This window comes from Zeus faber (assembly GCF_960531495.2).
Source record: "Zeus faber genome assembly, chromosome: 16".
NCBI classification, from domain to species: domain Eukaryota; kingdom Metazoa; phylum Chordata; class Actinopteri; order Zeiformes; family Zeidae; genus Zeus; species Zeus faber.
In genome coordinates, this window is record NC_137202.1 from 756,981 (window position 1) to 783,832 (window position 26,852).

The 26,852-nt window shown below is 40.3% G+C and overlaps 1 protein-coding gene across 1 annotated transcript in view; it reads right to left on the minus strand.

Moving 5' to 3' along the window:
* Positions 1–4,678: 4,678 nt before the first annotated feature.
* lrrc1 (leucine rich repeat containing 1) overlaps positions 4,679–26,852 on the minus strand; it is a 40,330-nt gene continuing 18,156 nt past the window's right edge. Inside the window, exons 5-14 of the mRNA XM_080017146.1 lie at positions 20,483–20,539; positions 19,763–19,826; positions 19,341–19,415; positions 17,874–18,018; positions 15,837–15,955; positions 12,585–12,668; positions 10,677–10,792; positions 10,103–10,272; positions 8,830–8,975; positions 4,679–6,495 (exon numbers count right to left, since the gene is read on the minus strand). Of these exons, the coding sequence (XP_079873272.1) occupies positions 6,328–6,495; positions 8,830–8,975; positions 10,103–10,272; positions 10,677–10,792; positions 12,585–12,668; positions 15,837–15,955; positions 17,874–18,018; positions 19,341–19,415; positions 19,763–19,826; positions 20,483–20,539 (1,144 nt within the window). The 3' untranslated portion in view covers positions 4,679–6,327. The remainder of the gene's footprint in view (positions 6,496–8,829; positions 8,976–10,102; positions 10,273–10,676; positions 10,793–12,584; positions 12,669–15,836; positions 15,956–17,873; positions 18,019–19,340; positions 19,416–19,762; positions 19,827–20,482; positions 20,540–26,852) is intronic.

The window sequence follows — 26,852 nt, forward strand, 5'->3', positions numbered from 1 at the left end:
GAGGAACCACGGTCACTGGACACCCACATCAGGACCATAATTTAGGACACACACACACACGCACGCACGCACGCACGCACGCACGCACACACTCATTGAAGTACCATGTCTATTCACAGACATTAGAATCCGTTATTTATTCTCCATGTCTTGGATTATTAACATGGACGTTTACAATGCCACCTTAACCCGGATTATACTTTCTCTGGACATTGTTATCATCTACACAGGATTATTTGTTGCCAATGAGCTTTTATAACACAATAACACTGCTTTATACTATATTATTACCAAATCATCATATTATATTAATTCATACTATACTTCATGTATGATATTACCCTTTGGTCATTAAAAATAGTAAATACCTTATTCTCTAGTTACTTCTATAATCATTGCTGCTCTTGCCTGTACTTACTTACTCTAGTGTAACTGCCCCTTTCCCACAGTGAGCTACTACAAGTAGTTAACACAGTGCTGCTCCATGTTAACTCTGTACAGGCCTGTGATCTGCGCTTCGCTGTGTGCACATCGGAGGGGTTTCCAAGGACATGTCCCTCATGAATGCGCATATCTTTCCCAACCAATCCACCACCCATTCATGCTTAAAAAAAACAAAACAGGCCTGATAAAAAGGACGCCATGGGGCATCTAGGGGCATGTGCCTGCTCTATGGACAGATGTGTAAATATGTTTATTTTTATTTCACATCTTCTTTTCCCTTTCTTGACCTGCACTGCCGTGACACCTGAATCCCCCACAGGGATTAATAAAGTTGTTTTTTTTATCTTATATTGTCTTATCTTATCGCTCTAGTATAATAAATACAATTGTCCACCTGCTCTTAATTTCCAATGACTCCATTTCTATTTCTTCTTATTGAATAGGGAATGCATTCTGCAGTCTTTAGTTTGTCTCACACCGTCCTCTGTAGGCCACAAGAGGAACAGCGATAACGCACACAATGCTACAGTTGTTGCTGTTGACTGTCTCCCCGTGGGTCTTTTTACAGTTTGATACCGCTGCTGCGTCGATTGCAGACGCACTAAGTCTGTGTAGAAAATACTACAGCGGAGATTATGATAATGAAAAAAATATATAAAATAATAATAATAATCCCTTCCCAAACCTCCAGCAATCTGTCTCCGACGTGGATCCCGGCCCTGTCGGATGAGCCTCCGCTGGAGACTCTGGAAATGAAGATTCCCTGAGAGGATGTACAAGAAAGGGTTTGATTTTGATGTGCAGACGTTCAAGACTGAAGCGAATTAACCCAAATAATAATAATAATAATAATAACTTTACTTGTACAGCACCTTTCATACACAACATGCAAGTCGATTGATAGAAGTCGATCTAAAAGCAATAATAAAAGACAAACTACTCAAGTGGTCTTAACTTAAAACAACTTTCCTATACTAATTGTAAATACATTGACCAGTGCTGCTCCGAGATACTAAAATACTCGGATGGGTCGGATGCAGAGAAGTAGTTTCCTCCAGAGGAAATAATAATGGTCTACATGTGCAATCAGTCAACTACATACTGTATATGTTAGTTCTAATACAGTGGTATTCAAACTGTGGGACACGGAGAAATTGCAAGGGAGGAGCGAGAGAAAAAATACAATCATAAAATTAAAGTAATAAATAAATACATTAAAAATAAAATGTATACAAATAAATAGAAAATAATACAATTTATTCATATTTAAATTTATTTTCAATATTTGTTTTGTTGTGGGGCGTCAAGTACTTGGAACAGCCACTGATCCAATATCATGGCCAAGCCTCCCATGGATACTCCTTCAGGACCCACCTCGTCATGTTCCCTGTACGGTAGAGATCCTCTTCCCCCGGCGATGCTGATTCCCAAACTGCTGTTCTGCCCCGAAACTCTGACCTGTAACTGCAGAGCAAGAGGGGGGAGGTCACCAGCAACACAGAATGGAACGCCATTTTAGTCAACATTAAATAAAATAAAAAAATAAATAAATGTGTTTATGAAATAAATAAGAGGCAATAAATATATACATAAATGTAAATATGAATATATAAATGGTTAAATATAGTTCAATAATAAATATAAATAAATATATTTCTATTTTAAAATGTCCCGAAAGAAGAGGTCCTACGATTCCCGAGGCCAGGGAACAGACTTTCCACCCGGGACCCAGGTGTGGGTCTACTGTCTGGAGAGAAAGAAGGGCCTCTCCCCCAAGCTGTGGAGTGAGCGAGCTGACACCTGCACTGTGCTGGAACAGCTGTCGGACGTGGTGTACAGGGTGCGGCTGGTCAAGTGGAACCAGGTGGTGCCCCTTCACCGTGACCGGCTCACTCCCTACCCGCCCCTGGCTCCAACCGAGAAGGTATCAGTAGCTGAGGACCAGCTCTGAGCAACCACCCTTATTCCTACCACTGTTGCGTAGGAGAGCACCAAGGGAGGCCCCAGTGTGTGTGTTCCCTGTCTCTCCGCCAGCTCTGAATCTGTGACATAACCACATCCCATTCATTTGCATTTAAGGATTGGAAATATTGCATCATGAAATAAATATGCCATGTGGAATTATGAAAAACAAGTCCCCACCGTTTTAAAAATAAAAAGATATTTATTTATTGAACTATATTTACTCTTTTATATATTTACATTTAATTCTATATTTATTGCCTCATTCATTTAATTTAGGATTTATTTCATGGACATGTTTCATTATTTATGTATTTATGTATAATTATTTCAAATGGTGTTCCATAACACAGAGCCTCTACAGTGGTACATTTCAGTGTTTCTGATAGACCTGAATACCTTTTTTTTTTGAGAGAGAGATTTAACTCTTCAGTTATTGACCCAATTCAAAGTTTGAAAAACTTTAGCTTGAAACCGTTCCTGCTGATATGTTTGGACCATGAGGAAAAACAGCTCTTTGAACTGTTTGAACATGTTTTTCTGTTTTTATGAAAAACTGACTGACTGAATTGTAGGTTAAGACAACGGGGTGGTTTGGTGGACACAGATTAGGTCTAGTTTTAAAACTAAATCACACTTTCTAACCGGACTAACTGAAATGGCCTTTCTCTGTCATGGTTTTGAAAAACCTGATTTTCAGAAGGAACATTACAGCTAATCTCAGTCTAAGTGAATCTTAAATTAAACCTATGGATTAAAGGACGTGGACCTGGACTAGATGGACTAGAAGACCAGCACCAAGACCAGACGAGTCCATCACCTTAGTCTAGGATTTTCTGGTCTTGAACCAATTCATCTTAAATTAAGCAACGTCTCAGAAAGGTATTTTTAAATTCATCTAAGTAGGATTATCTTTGTCCTGATTTAGATTCAACCCTGTCTGCAAAACCCTGTCTCACCCTGTCCTACCTCACAATGAAAAAATAATGTTATTTTTTTCGTTTGTTACGCGTTTTGGGCGGTTCAACATACACTCCGAAATGTCCGCGGTCATTTTGACCCGTGGACATTTTGGTCGTCCTTAACAGTGGAACATAACAGGAGGGTTTTTAATAAAGGTGTAGCACTCAGTTTACTCTTAAAGGCACTTGGGAGAGAGACATCTGCTCAGCCAAATCTCCCCGAAATCTCATATTCTCGGCAGGAGTAGGAGGATCTTCTCGGTGGAGGTCCCCCGTGCTCAAAGCTCTCTGCCGAGGTAATTTCCTGTCAGCGCGACTCGACTCGTCTTCTCTGCGGTGACAAAGACGTGCAGCATTGCTCTCCAAAAACGGGTTTACCCCGTCCTGGAGGGAAGTGGGTGAGGACAGGGGGAAGGACATGGGGAAGGAGTGGATTATCTTTGGAATGTGAGGAACCCTGCATCTAGGGAAAAGGCCGGACCTCCTGGAAATGTTAGGTCGAGACCCAGACCAACCTCCTTCTCCGCTGGGGCCAGTCCCAGTCCTTCAACGTCGTTTTCCTCCTCCTCCTCTGGACTGGAGCAGTGTTCGGCTGCCATGTTGTTTCCAACCAACCAGGATGCCGGGGGTCCCTCAGGCCAATGCTTCCAGTGGCCAGACCCCCTCCAGGAGCCTGAGGGGCCCAACAGGGACCGGTCTGGGCGACTGGCCCCAAAGGATGGTTTTTTAGCCAAATAAGTTCTACTTTCCTGGAGACAAGTTGGAAGGTGGAAGAGACCGGTCACTGCTGAAAATAACCTGTCTCACCTCTGTCAAGATGTCCCCCCCCCCCCCCCCAATTTGAACTAAAGGATTTTTCAAAGAAGAATTGTTTTCACCTTTTCTGTCTGATTACCATGTCCTGTAGAGTATCAGCAGAGGAGACACACAAGGTTCTCACTGCAGAAGGTTAACAGGATTGTTGTTCCCCCAACAGCAACAAAAAGTTTTCCCTAAATAAAATTATATCTGATCTTAACCTTAATGTAGAAATTTTACAATTCGACACAAGTCCAACAGGAGAAGACTGTCATTGTCGGGAACTTCAAAATGTAAATTATGTATACAGTCTAAGTAATGTATACTGGGTGTGCAATGGATTTCCAAAAGCATATTTTAGTCGTCTTAACTTTCCATCACACACACACACACACAATGAATAAAATATGATCATGTAAATATCAATATTATAATATAAAATCGTACACAATTTCCATCAAAGTGAAAAGCTGATGTCACAGTCTTCTTTAATGTTTCCACGTTGCCTGGACATGATGACACCTACAGACAGCACAGACAGCTGCTGGACACAACACACTTGAATCCACAGATGGAGCAACAGACGGAGCAACAGGCAGGGCAACAGAAGGCACAAAAGATGGAACAACAGACAGAGAAACAGAGGAAATAACAAAGTGAAAAACAGACACAACAGGTATGACAGACAGAAATGTGCGCCTCAACAACACCATACTGGTCCCGTCTAACCATTCAAAATCCAGTTTAAATCCCGTCGTTTTATAGTTGTTTTTATTGTGAATAGATTAGGATTGGAATGAGAGACTTTGGAAAAACAAAGTTTGAGCAAATGTGTTTGGATATTGAAATGTTGTGATTCACATTGACAAACACTGATACTGTTATAAAGCTTAAACTACAAAGAATAACAAAACAGGGGGTTTTTTCATAAAATTTTAACACCCATTTTATTGGATCAGTGGTTTTAAAAAGTTGAGCAGATCTCTCGGCTCATGAGTTCACGCCTTTTTGTGCAGTTTGATCATGACAATAAATACTTTAAAAGATATATTTTTAAATCAATCAACATTTGGACTGTTAGTTCATCTGAGCCCTTCTCTTAGAATCAAAAGAAAATAAAAATAAAACCAATTGAATAATGTACCATAGAAAAAGCACGCTAGAAACGTGAAGTGCATTTTATACTTTGACGTCTAACAATCAACTTATTAAAAACAAAAAGTGATCATTCTGCATAGTACTGCTGGTTAGAATGACAAAACATCTCCTTTCGGCATCTATATTTTATAAACATTGCAAAAAAGACTCAGATTGTAGTGAGATTGTAGTTTGACGGCCTTGAAACTGCCAAAATAAATGATATGCATTAAGTTACACCAGTCAAATGAACTGTAGTGTTTAAATATTGTAGTTTTTATATTAAAGGGAGCAGGGGGAGAGGAGTCAAGCTGCCTACATTTCAATAAGACAACAGTACATGCATTTTGTTCATCGCTTTGCTTTTAAAGAGTAAAATTTAAAAAAAAAAGGTACCAAGTTTCAAGAATAATTTTTTAGAAAATCTAAAAACCGATGAAGACATTCTTCTATACATTTTATTTACATCCGAGCTGCCGAAAAGTAAAAAAAAAAAGAAAAAAGTATTATTCTTATTATTATTATTATTATTATTCACAAATGACTACACAATGATCCTTAATCAGTAGGTAAAAAAACAAACAAACAAAGAAAAACTCCTGGCTTTATATATACCCAAAATAGTAAAAAGAGTCACCCAGTGTTTAAAAAAAATAAAGAATATATAATACATTTAAGAAGTTTTTGACAATATTATCATAATAGTGCAACTACCCAATGTATATTTTTCTTATTTACAAAAAAACAAGCCGTTAAAAAAAAATAAAATAAAAATATTAAAATCTTTAAAATATCACTTAAAAAATATCACTGTGCAGGTTATATCCGTGGAAATGTTTGTTTTTTTTGAAAGACGAAGAAGGCACATTGGCCCTGGACTACAGGCATGGTGGTAAGGTGTTGGTGTTCCAGAGTTTGGGGTGCAGGTCAGTACAACAGGAGGATGTGGTGACAAGACACAGGAGGTAAGAACATTTCGGAGGTAAAAATTTAAAAAATGAAAAAGAAAAAAAATAAAGAAAAATCAGACAGACGTAGACGTGGTGACTCTGTCTGCAGTAGCGTTATTGACCTCGTTCTTGTTGGAGTCCAGGCCTTTGGCAGCATTCAGGTCATTGCGGAGGTTCTCCGCCGCTTTTTTCATGGTTTTCAACTCACCGGGGTGCGGCGTCGCTCGTCTCATCAGCGTTCCCTGCGTACGGACGAAGAGGAAATCTTATTAAGAAGGAAGTGCGAAGGAAACTACAAGGGAGGGACATTTGGCCATTTTGGTCTTCAGGGCATCAGTGGTCATGGAGACCAGTGGCCATCCTGGCTCCACATGAAGAGCATCATGGCAGAGTTCTACTTCTGATTACCAATCTGACACAGGATATATAATAGACAGAGACGTCATCAGGGGAAGAATGATTTGAAGTGAGCTGGAATTAAGTTGGTGAATTGGTAAATCTATAAAGCGCTTTTCTAGCCACTCAGGACCCTGAAAGCAGTTTACATGTTACATGTAGTGCTGGGCGATGAAACGATAATGAAAATTATCGTAATCAGTTTTTCCTTGATGTCTAAATAAAACAACCTATGATTTAAAGTTCATGTTAAAGAGATTATTTGTCACATACATGACCGTATGTACTGTATATTTATGTGACAAATAATCTCTTGAACTTTAAATCATTCTTGTTGGGCGGATATGTTCGTATATTTAGGCAAGTGGTCACAAAAAGCCAATCAATTTGGATCTAAAGCTGATCTTTGACCTTTCACCTCTAGCCAAATACGCTTGTCGATACAGGAAAGAAGCCTCTCCCCCTCCCTCATGGGTAGATTGCTCTTGTAAACACTCTTGTGGTCTAGTGATCTAAAGGCTGCTGGTTCGATCCCAGGCTCCTCCTGCTAGCACGCTGTAGTGTACCTGAGCAAGACACTTAACCCCTAATTGCTCCTGATGGTTGCGTCCGTCGGTGATTGAACAATTGTAAGTCGCTTTGGATAAAAGCGTCTGCTAAATGCAATGTAATGTAATGTAAAGAAGGAGAAAGACGATTTATCGTTGACAAATGAGAGCCACATGCATTGATAGTTTGGCTCTTTTTTTGGGATATTTAAGTTCCGATCCAAAGCAGACGCTAAATATCCATTGTGCAAAATATGTCGACGAGACGTGCCAACAGAGACGGAGCAACACCACAAGCTTTATTATTTATTTAGATTTAAACTGACAATATTTATATTGATTTTGATTTTATCTACATTTTACTTAAGTGAAATTTTATTTCAAGCAGCTGCACTTGTTACGTCTTGTTCACTTCTTACTTATGTTACGAGTGCTGTGCAATAATCATTATATTAAAATAATGCATAGCAATTTATCTTCTGATTTTTTTCCCTCTATTATTCTTTGATATTTATTATTTTTAAAAAAGAGGATGCTAAACGCTGCAAAGTTTTGTTGTAACTTTTTTCTTTTTTACAATGAAGATTTTTGTTTTAAGACTCGTGTTTATTTTGGGAAATTTCATTCCACAAATAAATGTGTTTTTAAAATGCATCATGGCATACAACTGTCTTCTTTTTTTAAAAGAAATCTAACATTTAAAATTAAAATGCGATTTATATGTAGATGTGTGTATATGCAGATGTGTGTATATTAGGGGTGTCATGATTCAGATTTGAAAATCGAAAATCAATAAAAAATGTGTGTTTGATTTAGAACGTCGAAATCACAAGCAGGTTCGCGATTCTCCCCGTATTTTTGTGGGTAATATTGTCTGACATGGCTCTTGACCGCCAAGACAAAATAAATGTGATCTCTAATGTAACGGTATCTGAAAATAAACTACGTTCTGTAACGATAAAGGGGAGCTTTGGAGGGGAACGTTCCTAGTTCCTGCAGTGCGGACACTAAAAATAAGACCAGTTCCACCAAAAGTTCTTAGAACTATAAAAAAGTTCCTGCGGTGGGAAAATGCCTGCGGTGTCTTCATGCAGCAGAACCTCTATTGACTTGTGATGGACTGTGAAGAAATGCTTATTGATCGTCTGCCCCTGTATTGTTGTTTCTGTGTGATGAACGGGGTCATTTGTTGTATTTGTTATTATTTTGTTTTAAATGCCGTCAGCATCTCAAATTTAGCTTGTGGGACATCATAGTTTGAGAATTGAAGTTAAATATATTTGCGTAGAAAGTTATAAATGTTTTATTATTATGTTACTCATTTTTATTACTTCTTATTGTAGTATATTATTTTAACCTTGTTGTCTTTTTGATTGCAATATATGTTGAGATGCTCGTATGTGATGTGAACTCAACTTAAATAAGCCCAAATTCTTCACTTTGGGGTGGTGTGGGGATGTGCAGATTGGGCAACAAATCCAAACTGCTTGAACAATCAACTGATTCTTAACTGAGGGAACAATGGCAAAGTGGGAGGAGGTTCAGATTTACCATTTGGCTGTCCAGCAATTCTTCCATGTGGGAGGGGAAAAAGGAAAATTTGGTTTCCTGCAAGGGTGGACACCACCTCACCTTTTCGTCGTCGTCCTCGTCCTCGTCGTCGTCCTCCAGGAAGTGGATGGCACTGATCCTGTTCACGGCTCTGTCGGTCCAGTCGTCATCCATCATGTCGTTCACCAGGCTCTGCAGTGCGCCGCAGCGGGCCAGGTTATCTGACCCTGGGGAGGCGTGAACACAAACACACGTGAAAATAAACCAAACTAGACTTGTCTGATGATGGAGGCTGCCGCACGGAAAGACAGATGTTTCAGTCTGGAGTCGGTTTGTTTCGTCCGTGCAATCTGCCACATGTAGAGCCCCATTAGAGAGAAGTTCCAAACTGCCTGATCACAGTTACAAATCTGAGCTTAGTCAGAAGCTTAGCGCAACGCAATGCCCCAACCCCCCTACACAGCCTCAGCGTCCCATCCCTCATATATTCTCGTCTTTTAGAGTTGAGATATATGGGCACAGCGGCATCACATCGAGCCTTAGGTCCTTTAATGATTCAGTTGAAATTAAATTATTCCACAACACTAAACCACTATCCTGTTAACCACTATAAACGACAGAAACGTGTATAACTGTGCTTATTATTATGGACTACTGATAGTGAACAATTCGGTCGCAGTGAACAAAGCTTTTAAATGACAGGAGTCAAAGAGTGAATCTTCGACTCAATCTGAAGATAAAGGACTAAAGGACAGTGATATCAACATTTTGTGACTGAAATTTTAATTATTTGTATCGACACTCTGTGTTAGAAAGCACATTAGAGGGAGACCTCGGTACTAGTAGTGAAAAGAAAATGGTGCATCTCTACTGATTCCACAGGTGGATTTGTCCTGTCGCCACATGGCGATGGATTAATGAATAGATCAATAGATCCATAGATGGATAGATACTTAACTATTCCCTGGAGGGAAATAGCAGTGTCAAATCCACTCACATCAAAACAGGCAATAACAATAAAGTGATAAGAATAAAAATAGAAAAAAGAAAACGGCAATATTCAATGAACCTAAGAATTATCTGAAGATTTGGTATACAGTAACCTAGAAATGAATTAATTACAATAAAAATCGAACCTAATCTAATCCTAACAATAAAACAGAAAAATAAACCCCCCAAAAAAAACAGAAAAATTAATATGTTGCAAGCCTAATAATAAAAAAAATAAACAGAAAATTAACAAAAAGAAAATGAAATAACCAAAAAAAAATAATAATTGGGGATACAGACTAAAACCTAAAAACAAACTAGATATCCCACAGTGATTGTAAAATGGGCAGTACAGGGAAGGCACCTTTGTGGTCTGCCTCGCAGGGCTGCTGGGGCAGCAGGACGCACGTCAGGACCTTCTCCCCTGACTCGGCCTCGTCTGTCTGGAAGGTGAGCAGCGGCTGAGACTGGTTCTCCGACAGCCACAAGGCCTTGAGCCGTAGCGTGGTGAGGGACATGGGGAGGTGGGCCAGCCTGCAGGGAGGCAGAGAGGACTCATTCATCTGGACATCCACATCTACATATATCATCCACAGATATATGTATTCCATATTTTATTTAAACCTGTAACAATACAAGCAGCCATACTGCCACTTACTCCCAGCTGCTGCCTTTTAATCGGACTAATCCTGGAGACAGTATCGCTTCTTGATTTTATATATTCTGTATATATTTTTGTATATTTGGATTTTTGTGCTTTGTTCTTTTTGATAATCTTAGAATCATTGTCCATTATTTATATTAGTATATCTATTAAATATATCTATAATCTTATATAAGGAAGTTGGACAATTACGAATTTGACTCGATACAATAGTATAGTATGCTAGTGTGCAACAACACGGTTTTTTCTATTTAATTGTTGTTTTTTATTGTACCTGTTTCCTGAGAGGTCGAGCACGTGCAGCTCTGTGGCTTGGGACAGTTCTGAAGGGATCCATGTGAGGCTGTTGTCCCGGAGGCAGAAGACATTCAGGCTGCTGCAGCCTCCGATCTGAGGATCACGAAAACCAGGGAAACGGAGGGGGAAAAGAATGAAAAATCATTATATTTTACAGCCTTTACATAATCCAGACTAAAGCTACATGTCCAAACAGTATATAACAAGGTGAATATTGGTAATTCGTTTCATTTATTGTGACAGACAGATTAAAAAAAATAAAAATATGAAAAAGAAAAGTGGCAATATATGAGGAAAATAATTACATACAATATTACATAAAATAATTACATACAATAAAACTCAGTTTTAGAAAAAGTTCAGAATATAATGCGATTTTTTGCACAGGATTGGCTATTGGTAGGGGCATGCATCTCTCCCTTATAAGAAAAACCGATAAGTATCTAGATACATGGGTTATGATACGGAACAATTCGGTGTGATTCGATACAATGCAATCTGGAACATTTCTTAAAATGTGTTTAACGTAGACATTAATTTCCCATTCTAAATTAAAATAAGCCAATTCTATAAAAGTATATCTTAAATATCTGATAATTTGGCAATTTTTCTCCATACAAATTATATATATTATATAGATATTATTACAGATCTGACATTTCAATTATTCATTTTTTATCCTATTAAAATATATATTTTTTTTTTTCTCCTTTTTTTCTGGACTGTTAAGCTTTTTAATTTTTAATGTTTATGGTCTTAATGTTCACCGAACCTCACAGAAGAAATTCCTAGTACATGTAAATGTACCTGACGAAAATCAATTCTGATTCTAAAAGTGGCATTGCCTTACCTTTATGAGCATGAGGGAGAAGTGTTCGGTTGTCGGTTCAACGGTGTGAAATTAACCTCTTGAATCTTGAATCTTAACTTGTAACATTAGATCAGTGAGTCTTCCGCAGCAGCGTAGTTTTTACTCAAGTAGAATGAGCAGCAAAGCTTCAGGCAAACAATTTAGAATTGGGCCATCGACCGTATCGTGGCACATTTAGATCGATCCAGGGGTATTTAGACTGTAAATTATAATTATAAATTATTCTATGTAGTGTAGGTAGGCATGTATTCTATGGGGGCTGTATTCTATCTACAGGGAACTAAAATTAGATGCAATTAGTCCCATTGGTGAGTTAACAGACTGAAGGCTCTTCATCTGCTTGGAAACTGGCATCCGTCACATTATCATGTTAAAAAGGGAAAGATGAGACTAGAACCTGACGTCAGTCCATCTGATTTGACACATGAGAATGTAAGGATGATTTCATAGCATCCATGTTCAACACATGACGTGATTTAATGATATTTTTCTTCATGTTAGCGATCACGTGGCGTTACATGATTGACATGTCACACACACAAAAAAAACATGCAGACACATATATCCCAGGGTGGTAATCAGCCATCAAATTAATAATAAATAAATCACATTAACAAAACTGAGTCTTTGGTCAAGTTGTGGCTCAATACCTAGCCCTGGAGTTCACTAAGATCTGTTGGGAACGTGGTGCTGCGCTCATGCTTTGGAGAGACAGTGAGAGACTAATATCTGGGCCAAGTGTGTCAGACGGTTAGTCTCTTCCCACTGTATTGCATCGCGGAGACACAGGAGCCATTGTGTAAGCCGTTTGAAAAGGCCTTTCAGATTCACACCAACCCAGAGACGGCTGCACTTTAACCGACAAGAGCTTTTCTAACACAATATCATGTCCCATTACAAAGCAAATAATGAGAATAATGGTATAAATCAAAATGAAACCCAATAGCATATATTTAATGCATACACTATATGCCCAAGTAAATTAAAACATGCACAAGAAACAAGAAATCCCACCTCTTTAGGTAGTGATGTTAACTGGTTTCGGTCACAGTTGAAGTTGGAGAGTCTCTTCAATTTGCCAATACTTCTGGGCAAAGTCTGGGACAAATAAATATCAAAAAGATAATTTAATCACTTTAAAACAGCTTGTTATTTCTGAATCAAATAAGAATCCTGAAGGATCGTATCGGCATTAAAACAGAAACTTAAACATTAAATATTTTGATTTTCTTACATTCAAATGTAAAATACATTCAAGTTGTTGTTTTTACTGCTGATCTACAAATCATTGCCAAAAGTATACTCCAATTTTGAACAAAGTGTTGGTAATCATACCCTTTGTAGTAATACAGTCAACTTTGCAACATATTACCTTTTACCTGATCTTGACCTGTGTAGGAAACCCAACCTAACCTGAAGATGAGCTCCAGTAATATGGGAAGATATGTATTTTATATAAAGCTATTTTATATCTAGGTTTTTATTACGTTAAATAAAATAAAGACAAAAGAGCCTTCAAAACCAGTCTGGAATATGATGACAGAAGCACAACAAGGCATTCTCAAAAGCCCTGAAGGTACCTCGGCATCTCCATCGTACAGAAGAGGAAACAGCTCGAAACTACAGTCACTCGGCCTCGGTCAGACCAGCCCTCGAAAACTTAGTTACCCAAGAGGAACGGCACTTGTTGGGAGAAGCTACAGAAACACAAACTGTCTGAGCATGAGACTGAAAATGAGGTATAAATCTAGCTTAACAGCTAGATATGTAGCACCACAAGGTAGCACCACCACACTGAACAGTTTGGTGGTGGAAGCATGGAACTGGAGACCTTGATGAAAGTGGTTGATGGAAAGATGAATGGTGGATTTTTTTTCAAATTGTGTACTTTATGTAGGAGGAAATATGGTCTATGCATTTGACCCATCTTAGTATCTAAGAGCAGAGGGCTGCAACAGAATGATCAAAACCCAGAGCTGTGATGATAATTTATGTGGAAAACAAAAGGGTTAGGGGCTGATTACTTGAATACTGATTGGAAAACGCACTTTGATTAATCATGTTAGTATTTTATAAACATCTGTGTGAGAACATGTATATACAGTGGGGCAAAAAAGTATTTAGTCAGCCACCAATTGTGCAAGTTCTCCCACTTAAAAAGATGAGAGAGGCCTGTTATTTTCATCATACCTCAACTATGAGAGACAAAATGAGAAAAGAAAATCCAGAAAATCACATTGTCTGATTTTTAAAGAATTTATCTGCAAATTATGGTGGAAAATAAGTATTTGGTCAATAACAAAAGTTCATCTCAATACTTTGTTATATACCCTTTGTTTGCAATGACAGAGGTCGAACGTTTTCTGTAAGTCTTCACAAGGTTTTCACACACTGTTGCTGGTATTTTGGCCCATTCCTCCATGCAGATCTCCTCTAGAGCAGTGATGTTTTGGGGCTGTCGCTGGGCAACACAGACTTTCAACTCCCTCCAAAGGTTTTCTATGGGGTTGAGATCTGGAGACTGGCTAGGCCACTCCAGGACCGTGAAATGCTTCTTGCGAAGCCACTTCTTCATTGCCCAGGCGGTGTGTTTGGGATCATTGTCATGCTGAAAGACCCAGCCACGTTTCATCTTCAATGCCCTTGCTGATGGAAGGAGGTTTTCACTCAAAATCTAACGATACATGGCCCCATTCATTCTTTCCTTTACACGGATCAGTCGTCCTGGTCCCTTTGCAGAAAAACAGACCCAAAGCATGATGTTTCCACCCCCATGGTTCACAGTAGGTATGGTGTTCTTTGGATGCAACTCAGCTTTCTTTCTCCTCCAAACACGACAAGTTGAGTTTTTACCAAAAAGTTATATTTTGGTTTTATCTGACCATATGACATTCTCCCAATCCTCTTCTGGATCATCCAAATGCTCTCTAGCAAACTTCAGACAGGCCTGGACATGTACTGGCTTAAGCAGGGGGACACGTCTGGCACTGCAGGATTTGAGTCCCTGGCGGCGTAGTGTGTTACTGATGGTAGCCTTTGTTACTTTGGTCCCAGCTCTCTGCAGGTCATTCACTAGGTCCCCCCGTGTGGTTCTGGGATGTTTGCTCACTGTTCTTGTGATCATTTGGACCCCACGGGGTGAGATCTTGCGTGGAGCCCCAGATCGAGGGAGATTATCAGTGGTCTGGTATGTCTTCCATTTCCTAATAATTGCTCCCACAGTTGATTTCTTCACAACAAGCTGCTTACCTATTGCAGATTCAGTCTTCCCAGCCTGGTGCAGGTCTACAATTTTGTTTCTGGTGTCCTTTGACAGCTCTTTGGTCTTGGCCATAGTGGAGTTTGGAGTGTGACTGTTTGAGGTTGTGGACAGGTGTCTTTTATACTGATAACGAGTTCAAACAGGTGCCATTAATACAGGTAAGGAGTGGAGGACAGAGGAGCCTCTTAAAGAAAAAGTTACAGGTCTGTGAAAGCCAGAAATCTTGCTTGTTTGTAGGTGACCAAATACTTATTTTACCGAGGAATTTACCAATTAATTCATTAAAAATCCTACAATGTGATTTCCTGGATTCTTTCCCCCCATTCTGTCTCTCATAGTCGAAGTGTAGCTATGATGAAAATTACAGGCCTCTCTCATCTTTTTAAGTGGGAGAACTTGCACAATTGGTGGCCGACTAAATACTTTTTTGCCCCACTGTATACATATATACATTTACACATAAATTAACCACCACAACAATTTATGTGGAAACAGGACGACAACAATTTCCACTGCAACACATTTGTTTGGTAGCACCATTATTATTTACCAATATGAGATGTAAAAACAAAAAAATTTAAATTTAAATAAAGTCAACATCAATAACCATCCAAGTTATTAACATATAAGAAACAATTGCAATAGTTAATACAGTTAATACAACCCCATCCATTATTTAGTCAGAGCAGCAAAAAAAAGTCGCCAGATAGAAGAAGAATCTCTTAGTTCCTGTTCTTGGACTGATTAATTTAGACTTGTCTTTGTTGTCTTTATCTATTTAGACTAACTATTTAGACTACTATGTTTTAGAATCACCTATTTAGAAGTTTCTGCTCAAGAGTCGTTTGTGATTCCAGCCATTTGCAGTCCTTGACATTTATATAGTTTATATATTAACAGAGGAACTTAAAAAGACCAAATCCTTGTGTCGTTATATTATTATGGATTAAATATTAAAAGATGTCTCCCTTCTGCCGCTTGTGCAGATTGTTAAAATGCCGTACCTGCAGCTGGTTCTCTGTCAGCACTAGCTCGGTCAGGTTCTCACAGCTGCCAATGCTATCTGGAAGCTGGATGAGCCGGTTCTGATCTGCCTTGAGGATCGAGAGCCGTCCCAGTCTTCCTGTAAGGAGAGAAAACACTATATCAGGTACATTCTGTGCAGCAACTGGAGAAATTATGGAATTCATCTCCTTAATCCCTTTTAATTCAAGTTGAAAAGGGTCAAATAAATATCCCAATACACCAGCCATGGAACACCACTGTGTTTTCAGTAGTGTTCATGAATGTTAATGTAGGTCTCTGTTGTGCAAACATCTCAGTTCTAACTCCGGGGACAAAAAGCACAAATTTGATAAAGAAGAGCTTTTCTTCCCCATTTCCCAGCAGCTATGTCAGTCAGATAGAGAGATACACAGAGAGATACACACACAGAGACAGAGAGAGAGATAGCGAGAGAGAGAGAGAGAGAGAGAGAGAGAGAGAGAGAGAGAGAGAGAGAGAGAGAGAGAGAGACAGAGAGACAGAGAGACAGAGAGATAGAGAGATAGAGAGATAGAGAGAGAGAGAGAGAGCGCGAGAGAGAGATTCACCCCCAGGGAAATGCAGCGTCAGCAACAGCTTAAATTGTAATTTAAAAAAATTGAAAATACTACCAAAACTTTACCTGGAAACATATGGTCATATCTAATTACTTATGAAATCAACCAAACAGTGAACCAGAAAGATTTGTGGCAGGACTTTTATGTACGCATATTTTTGGGAAGTTCATATTTTTCTTTCCTAGGTTGATGTATGAGGTGAGGTGTGAGTTGAGTTAATAACTTGGGACATTAATAATAATCTTGCTTGTGGCAGAGTTTAAACAGTTTTAATATTCAGTCACAGTTCAGTCAACTCAACATTCCACCCCTCCCCCCTCCAATGCCGCTCCTTCCCATGGCATTTGGATGAATGAACTTCCACAGAATAACAGAATAAAATAATAACATTCAACTGAATTCATACATGACAAATTTACAGCGATTTAATTCACTGTTGCAACAAATCGATTCCACAGTCAACGCCTAAAATTTTGGACAAAGAACTGAATTTAACACCAAAAGTTTGCCATGCTTGGTCTTTAGCAAAATGGTACTTGGCAAAAGAAGGTGATGTATGTTAATCCAATATGCCACGTTCAATTCACTAAATTAAGACCCTTGGCTGACACATCCATAGAGCAAGACAGCCAAAAATCCTTGAGCACAAACTTTCATTAGATGAGTTCCTGCTGCACCTTGACCACTGTTACTGATGCTGGCTAGACGTGACAGCATACTTCATTTAATTGAATCTGTGAGGTTTCATCGCTTACATTACATCATTAAATTACTTATATTAATGTTCATCGGGTTTATTGTACAATTACCAAATTTTCTCTCATCTTCAGGTTCATCTTTCTGGTATACTGTACGGTTTACTTCATTGGTTATTTTTTATGACCAAATATTTCCAGTTTATTTTATTTTTACTTACATTGTTATTTGTTTTGGTTATATTTAGTTGTTTATCATTACCCTTAGTGTATCTTATCATATTTTATTGTGTACAGTTAATTGCTTTCATTGCTTGAGAATTATTTTTGCCCATGTTTTTATGTGAGCTGTTGCTGACACTGCAATTTCCCTCCAGAGATGAATAAAGTATCTATCCATTTATCTATCATTGATTCAACACTTTTGTCTTACATTAAGTACTTTTTGTTGGTAGTATAAATCAAATGTATATCGCAGTCACAGCTAAACCTTCTCTAGGAGTAAACAGCACTAGTTGAGTTAGAGATTGTTGATATAATTAATTTTTCTAATAGGAAAGTAAGTTAGAACTAACTACTACTAACCACGGCAACAGCCCTACTTTCCCTTTGGAGGAAAACTGAGGATGAACGCAGGGCGTGGCATGAGCTGGTAACGGCCTTTGAAGGGAGAAGAATCTCCTCCATGAAGTCACTATTGTCCCACAAGGCCAAATCACCAAAACATGGTGTACATGGTGCGTACCCATGCTGTCGGGCAGTGCGTCAATGAGGTTCTGGGACACAAGGAGGTCGGTGAGCAGCAGCAGAGTTCCCAGCTCCTCAGGGAGGCGCTCCAACTTGTTCTCCGACACATCCAGACACAGCAGGCTCTTCATGTTTCCCATCTCCTGCAGGAAAAAGAAACAACACAGTGATAAGTTAGGTAATACAGGAGACAACCTGAGGGAGGAATTCACAAATAATGGATTGCGGCCACTAATAGCAGCATAGATTGCGCATCAATTGCACCCGCTATTTGCGCCATCTCAACGTACGATTCACAAAATATATTGTGCTAACAGCATTACAGCGCAAACATGCCCATGAAGTTTTGTTTGTTGGGTGCAATTTGCACTTGTAAATGGATTGTAATTGTAGATCATATGCCTGATTTTTTTGTCTGTCCAGTGCTTTTGTTTGTGAATTGGACGATTTTTGCAATGAGGCTCATTTGCACAGAAAGAGGACAATTTTGCACAATATGTATAAATAATAACAAATTTAAATATGTGCAAATAGCTCCAATGCACAGAGACACAACTTGCGTGGCAGCATAGTTCAGAGTACATTTCACTGTTTGCAGGTGCTTTGAGAATAAGACACTTTTTGTTTTATTTGCGCAGGTTAAATGGCGCAAAAGCTGCGCAATCCTTTTGAGAACTCGGCACTCAGTCTTTATTTCACTCAGGTCTCATGCAGATGCAATAGGTGTGTGCATATGCTTTAGTATACATTGCCAAATTGTCTCTTGGTTACTACTTAAACTTTTATTTATTCATTTTATTTATAGGTTTATCTATAAATTCAAGGACCTTCAAGTACTAGACATGAATCACATTGACAATTTTTCTCATTTATCTTTTAGGTCACTCTTATTGTTTTACTTTATTGTGTTAGTTTATGTATTGTTTATTAACAGGTTTATTGTATATTTCCTTTTTTTTTATTTTACTTTATTGTCGATTGTTAGGTTTATAGTGTATTTTCACACTTTTTTTTCCCCATCCTCTAGTTTACGTTTAGGTTAATTGAGCAATATTGAGCATTTTTTTATTTTCTCTATAATTGCTTTATTATTTTTTACTATTTTTCTTAGTGAGCTGGTATGACACTGAAAAGTATCCATCTATGATCTATGCGAAATATTGGTGTTTTATCGCATCAATACAAATGGCAGATTTAAAAGGATATTATGGTGTTGATAAAATATGTTACCAATGAGTCACTAAAGAGGTAAAATATAAGCTGATAAGTGTTTCTCGGGTACCATTTCTCTGAGCTGTGAACATTTTCAGTCACACTTTCGGTGTGGTTTCTATGAGTAATTCTGAGAGGCTTGTCAACAATGAGCCTTTGTGTTTGAAGATAAAATAATTTAAAACAATTTAATAAATAAATAGAAACCAATATAAGGCAATTCAAAGATAGGAAAAATACATAATATGCTTACTGCAGGTATTTCGGCCAATTGGTTTCCGTCCAGCCACAGGTCCCTCAGGCTAACAAGGCAGCCTATTGTCTGCGGCTACATAGGAGGAAGAAATGCAGAAACGGAGAAAGTGAGAGAGCGAAAGATAAGAGACAGATATAGATGTGGAGTAAAGAAAAAAAAAAGAATGTCTGTTTGAGTCATCTATTTGGTAGACTCTCTGAGGTACAGAATGATTCAATTAAATTTAAGTGTAACTCAATGGACATTTGTGGGGGAGGATTGTTTCTAAGAAAGAGTTGCACACTCTTGCAAGGAATCAATTAATTCCTAATGGTACGATTTTAAGTCAGTTATCGGTCTTCATGGGAAACTAATTAACCCCGACGGTACACCAACAAGGAAATGGGAGAACAAAAATCTTCTGTAAACATCACACTTACCAAACTGTACAGTTCATTGTTTCCCAGATCGAGCTCTTCAAGTCTTTCCAGTTGTGACAGTGAACTGTTAATTACGAAAAGAGACAAATTCATTTAAACCGGAAAAATCTGCAAAATCTTTTAGGGGGCTTTAAACTGAATCCGACAAACGACAACACAACAACAAACAGGAAGCCTAATTCATTTCTCCGGAGAAGTCGGATTCTGCACGAGAAACACTCCGATACTCTGCGGCTCCAAATTTCCACGTCCAATCGAGGCTTTGGGACAAGTTCAGATTTTTTAATTCTTGCGACAAATTTTGGATCCGACACTACGATCGGAAGTCACTTTTTTTCATTGGAACTGGATTTAAATTTAAATAAGTCTGTTCATACAATAATGACATTCAAGTTGGATGTCACCATATTCAGCATTAATAAATCTACTTTTATATTAATAATTTGTACATTGGTTTTTTGCACTTCACTCACATTCAGTGAAAACGTTAAATGTCCAGACGAGCAAACCACTAATCTGTATAAGAACCAGCTCCGCCGACTTCTAAAACATATTTTGTGATTTTGCAAAATCCTGACACATGAGCTACCAACGGCGGCCTTAGAGGATGTGGGGGGTTCTGACAGTCAGATCAGTTTTGGGATTCTTTGTGAAGCCAGCTTTTGGAGGAGGATGGTTAAATATTGTTTAAAAAATTGTAGGCCGTGTTTCAATACTCACTCTGGTAAGAAGGTCAGCATGTTTTCTCTGAGCTCCAGCGAAACCAGATTAGACAGGCTGTAACGACAAACAGAGCAAAAGGGATCATGGGTAATGTGTAAAACTGGGATACTTAAAAATTAAAAAATTAAATAAAATAGCATTTGTCCAGAGCCCAACGGGAAATCTTTCCCCCGCTGGGAGTAGATTTCTGAATCCAGGAAGTCATTTTGAGGCGTAGTGTCACTCTTATCAAAGCGGTAAACTCCAAGGCAGCATCAACAAAGCCTTCACTTTAAATCAAGTTGCCATGACAGCATTTGGCTTGGATGACCACAGAGTAGGATTTTTGTTCTAAAAATTGGATGTGTCAAAAGCAAAATGTGTAATACACCATATGCTTAGGGTGCACATAACATCCATATATTTTCTTCTCCGACGGCCAGAAAGCTTTTACAGTTGGAAAGTTCTCATTCAGACATAGATTTTAAAACCTGTGAAAACCTGGCCTGAAGGAGTGTCTCTACAACTGCAGGACTGTTTCCAATGTACCAACTGGGACCTGTTGTCTGATCAACATGTAGAGGAATACACCTCAACAGTACTCTTCTACATCAGGACCTGTGTTGAAAATGTCACCATCAAACGCATGTGTTTTCGCAAACAGGAAACCAAACAAAGGAGGTCCAGATCCTTTTGAAGACCCACAAAGCAGCCTTCAGGTCTGGTGACAGAACAGTACGCCAGACAGTATGCCAGACACAACCCGAAGAAAGGCATCAAATGTGCAAAGGCCGCATACAAGAAAAAGATTGAGGACCACTTCACCAATAGGGATCCAATGCGTGGATCGTTGCAGGCAATCAATCCAGCCAATCATCAATTACAGGAGCAACACCCTCAGGCAACAAAGCCTTGCTGGTAAAATAACTTAATTTTCCTATTCCCACTTTGAGGCAAAAAGGGTAGCTACACCCCGCAGCTACCACCAATCACGTACTTACCATACAGACACAGGAGGTAAGGCAAATTCTCAGCATTGTGAACGCTGGAATCTCATCGGGGGGGGGGCAGTGACGGAGATATTGTTCCCATTACGCACAGTGTTTTTTTGGTTTCATATAACAATAACTCATCTACAATAAAAACACAGACGGTGAACTTGAACTTGAACCTTTAAAGCCGGGTCACGCAGAGCGTGGGCGTTCACGTAACGTGCAAATCAGTGGGTATTACAATAACAGGATAAAACAGACAACGCTTACAAAATGCACAGGGATAACATTTCAATTTGGAATTATAAATAAGGGGAATAATAATTATTTGTTCCATACGCATGTTTCGTTCCATAAGCAGATGTAAAATAAAATAACCTACATCTAAAATAAAAACACATTTGTTTTGGCGCAGGGATCGTCGGTGTCGTCGGAGCTGCTACTAATCACCATCTATGCCACACGCACCACCACATCCAAATCATCCATCTGCTTCCATGCTGTTGCACCACTGCACGCATACATCCACATACTGTACATCCTCTCTATGTGCGCAAGTGTATGAGCTCTGTCCGTCACTTCCTGTGGTCCCCCAGACGAGGAATACATATGCAATACCATAAAAATATTGCATATGGTGGCAAATATCGTGGTATGGAATATTATCAAATATCGGCCCAAGCCTACCACAGAGAGTGTACTGACAATATATTACAATATGATATTCCAACTGTTAAGCAGCAGACAGAAGAACTTTTCGGAGAGTCATAAACATAGCCCAGAAAATAATTGGACTTCCCCTGCCCTCAATGGAAGACACTGCCTCTGCAGAGCCAGCAGCAGCTGAAGGATGCTACTCATCCATATCATCATCGCTTCTCTCTGCTGCCATCTGGAAGGCGCAAAGGTCTCAAAGACCCGCTCAGAAACACATAGCCCCAGATTAAAAACATTTGGGGTTGAGCTACAACCTTTGTTTTATGAATGAAGAACAAGAGTTCTTACTATGCCTTGAGCTAGCGTAACTCTGTACGCAGGCTAACACCTGGCACTGTCAAAACAGCCTGTGCCAGTGCTGACGCCGTCATGTCGAGACTGTAGGATCTGGCTGACGTGTGTGGTGTAGACCAAGAAGCAGTAGTAAAAATAAAAAAATAAAAAAATCTTGAAATCTAGTGCATACCCCCTTGACTGAAACTCCTCATTAAAACAGCCACGAGGTAGCCACATTCCTAGTTGAATATACTTTAATACCCTCTGGGGGTCAGCCAAAATCTCAGGCCGCCTCGACACTCATGCATAATGGTTAGTAGCCAGGAGAGGTCCCTGGATGGACGCACCCACTGTTTTATAAACCAGCGTTGCAGGGCTCTCATCCTGAACAGACACAGTGGGACTGTAGCTGAGGCAGCTGCCATCAAGGCCAGCAGGACCATAACCTGACGTGCCCTGGCGACCTTGCACAGGGACAGCATGCAAGCAGCAATGGCAACAACCAACCTCCTTGTCGGAATCAGCTGTACACGCATCGACCGCGAGTCTAGATCGAGGCCCAGAGAGACTGAACAGGAGAACGCAATACTCATATGCCCCGTCCTGAAGGGCAAACCTCATATTTCCTGTGCCTTTCCACGATTGGTATGTGAAAGTAAGCATCTTTCAAATCCCCTGATGTAAACCAGTCTCCCCGTCAGATAGATTTGAACAGGTGACTGTGTGTTAAAATTTGAAGCGGGAGCTTTCTCAATGTTTTGTTTAAAATTCTCATATCGGATTGGTCTCTGAGCGGTCTTTTTTTGTAATAAGGAAATATCTGCTGTAGAAGCCGCAGTTTCTCTCTCTCTCCAGTACCAGGCGAATGCGCCCTTCTCCAGCAAAGACTGAATCTCCCCTTCCAGGATGGAGGACATTAAGCCCAAGAATTCCATCTGTGAGACTCGAGCGAACACTGGTGGACGCAGGGCGAACTGCAGTGCATAGCCCTTTAAAACTGTCCTCTCTAGCCAGGGAGAAACTTCTCATACACTCAAGCGGAGAGGCATGGTTTCTGTCAGTGATGGTACCAGGGCGGATTCGCCCACAAATTGAGCCTCTGGCCACATAATCTGGGCAAGAGGCTCACACCCCTGTTTATGTGTTTGGTGATATTTTCCTTTTGGGCCATGACACTCATATCTCTGCGTGGACAGGGGGCCTCGATCAACACACCGGGAAAACACACTTAAGGGAGGGAGGGGAAATAAAGACTATTTTGTGTACATTAACTGCACAGCATTCACTGGCACGGGAATTGGTACAGCAGAATGTCTTTTTCATGCTAGAGGTAGAGGCGATAGTCCAGCAGCACCCAGAATCCCCTCTCTGTAGTGCCTCAGGTCCTCTGCACCTTCCTGCCGCTCACCCCCGAAGCCTGCGGCTGCTTGGGATGGCGGAAAGGATTGCTGTTCCAGCCCTCCATCCCATCAGCCAAGGCTGGGATGTCTTCTTGGTCGGAGCCGGACAGGAACTGGATCGAACAGGCCCGACACCTTCCCTGGAGCTTCCAGGAGCCTGGTCTTCTCCTCAGATATCTTAGATAGGTTCAGCCACAGGTGGCACAGTGTCACCACCAAAAACCCCATCACATTGGCCTGTGAGCGAAGACGGTGGCTTTGCACAGTTCCACACAGGTCTTGGGGGTTGGCCTTCTACTCCAGGTCCCATAGGAGCCTGGTCTGGTAGGCCTGTAGCAGGCAGATGTTTTGCAGCGCCGCAGCCTGCCCTGCGACCTTGTATGACATTTCAGCCGAATTTGCCGTCTGCCTGCATGCCCTGGACGGCAATCAAGTTTTTTCAGCGGTGAGAGGGGGGCACAGGTGGACAGCTACCAGTTCCTGTGGGGGGGTGGGGGGGGTCGTCAGGTATCCCAACTCTGGGCTCAGTTTCCAGTGTCAACCATTGGTTGAACGCCTGGAGAGGGGAGCGCATCTTGTGGGGAGCGCCCTAAGACGACCTTACCTCCTTGGTGAAATCCTCCAGCACTGGGAGGGGACCTGGGCGGAGAGTCCGATCTCCAGCCTACGTAAAATATGACCCAGACAGCATGGAGGGAGCCGTGGGTTCGGGGTCTGCCCAAGGGATCCCCAGCTCCAGGAGGCGCAGCAACTTCAGGTGAAACGGCCCCTGGGAGGCTTTGTGAGCAGCACCATGTGTCCCCTCACCTGGCTCTTCTCCTTCCCCCACCTCCTCCACCTCTGAGCCCCACTGGGCTGTATTGTATGGAAGTCCTGCAACTCCTGGTGCGTGGCCAACTCCTCCTGATCCACCTGGCACCGATACTAAGGGAGATAGATAGAGGCAGGGGAGCGTGGCCTTGAAACAAGGCCGAAGGACGGGAGAGCCGATTCCTCCTCTTCGCCCTCCACCATGACGCTCCTAGGCCCTTGGCAGAAGATGTCAGCCCAATGGCAGCAGCAGCACCACCTCCATGGGCCTGTGCATGGCATAGGCAGCGGACGCACGGCACAGGCAGCAGACGCACAACGGATGAGTATCCCTGCAGGTCATGTGTGCGCTGCAGCCCGCACATGCCTTTAAGACTGCAGCAGATATGATTATTTTCCTAATTTTCTCTGGTCTTTCTTTTCCTAATTTTCACTTCTCAATTTGGTGTGGCACGGTGGCGCAGTGCATTGCACTGCTGCCTCACAGCAAGAAGGTCCTGGGTTAGATTCTTTCCCAAATAGGAGCCTTTCTGTGTGGAGTTTGCATGTTCTCCCCGTGCTCACATGGGGTTTCCTCCACCTCACGTCAGTAAGGACCCCCACCAAAAAAAGTGTGTGTGTTTGTGCAAGCATGTGTTGTGTTGCGTGACGAATAAAGACTCTTTCTCTTTCAGTAATAGAGGGCTTGCTTCCAACAGTAAGGAGCTGAATAACCAAAGAGGAAGTATGACAGGTGGTGGCCCAGTATATACAGTATACAGGGGGCGGGCCTCATGTGGCCCAATCATAGCCTGTCAGGGCCGAGTATAGACTTGATTGGTTTAAAAGGGCTTTCAGCATTATTCAGTGGAGCTGTCTGGAGACAGCTTTAGACATAGTAAGAACTGAAGTTTGAAGTGAAGTAAGACAGCTTTTACCCCAGAGCCATCATTGAACTGAACTCCACAAAACATTGTCCGCTTAACAAAATCCCCCAACATCATCTCAACACTCCACAGGGCTAAAAACTTGAATAGTATTTCCATACAATGAGGAAATGTGCAATAACATCTGTAAATATTCGTATATAAAGTGAAATAATATTTATAAAGTGCAATAGCATTTGGTACAACGTACAATATTAGCTTCTGATATGCCACATACCTTGTTTTATCTTTTTATCTTTCTATTACAATAATTTATCTGTATGAGCAGGTGTGCATGTGTGGAATGTTAAATGAACTGTTTTAGGAGCTGCAGAGGAATATTTTATTGTACAATGTGCAATGACAATGAAAACATTCTATGCTATTACCACTTATATCAGCAAAAAACCCCAGATTAAGAGAATCCAGTCGGTGCGTTGTGCTTAATCTAGTGGAGAGGGATTTCTACAGCGACCGAACAGGGTCACTGTGTCGAGGATTTAAAAAGGCAGAACATCCATTTTTAATATTTTCTTGCTCAATTTGAACGATATGGTGAGAAACCTTCCTTAAAATTATTTCCAGGTCGCACTGACAACTGACAACCACAGTAACATGTACAGTATTTTTCGCAAAGTTACTTTATCATTTTGCTGTATTTGTGTATGTTAATCCCATTTGAATAAGGTGGAAGCACCTTAGAAAATAGAGAAAATATTATTAGATAGAAAGAATATATACATACTCTGTGTGAGCATATGCGTGTATATATATATATATATATATATATATATATATATATATATATATATATATATATATATATTAAACATTTAGAAACAAACAAAACAATCCAAATAAAAAAGTTCAAATGTTATAATTGATCAGCTTATCTAAAGTGTGCCGACTAGTAAACGGCCTAAAACTCAATTTGACACAGCTAAACTAAATCTCCTTGAAACTAACTGTTTTCCCCCAAACTGTTGCCATCATGGTTTCCATTTCCTGTGTTCCTCAGCAGATAGCAGATTTTAACTCCCTGCGTTACGTAACAGCTACGGGAAACACATGCCGGGCACATGCCGTACCGAGGGAGGAAGACAGATCCATGACTGACAACGCCACATGAGCACGAGGCTTCATTCTTCCACTAAAGTGTAGAATAATTTAAATCCCACAATAGGACCGATGTGATGATAAATCAAAACAAAACAACGTGCAGCGCTTTCTACGTAGAATTATGCCTTCCCCAGCCTTCTTATGAGAGAGAGATATAGTATGTTAACAA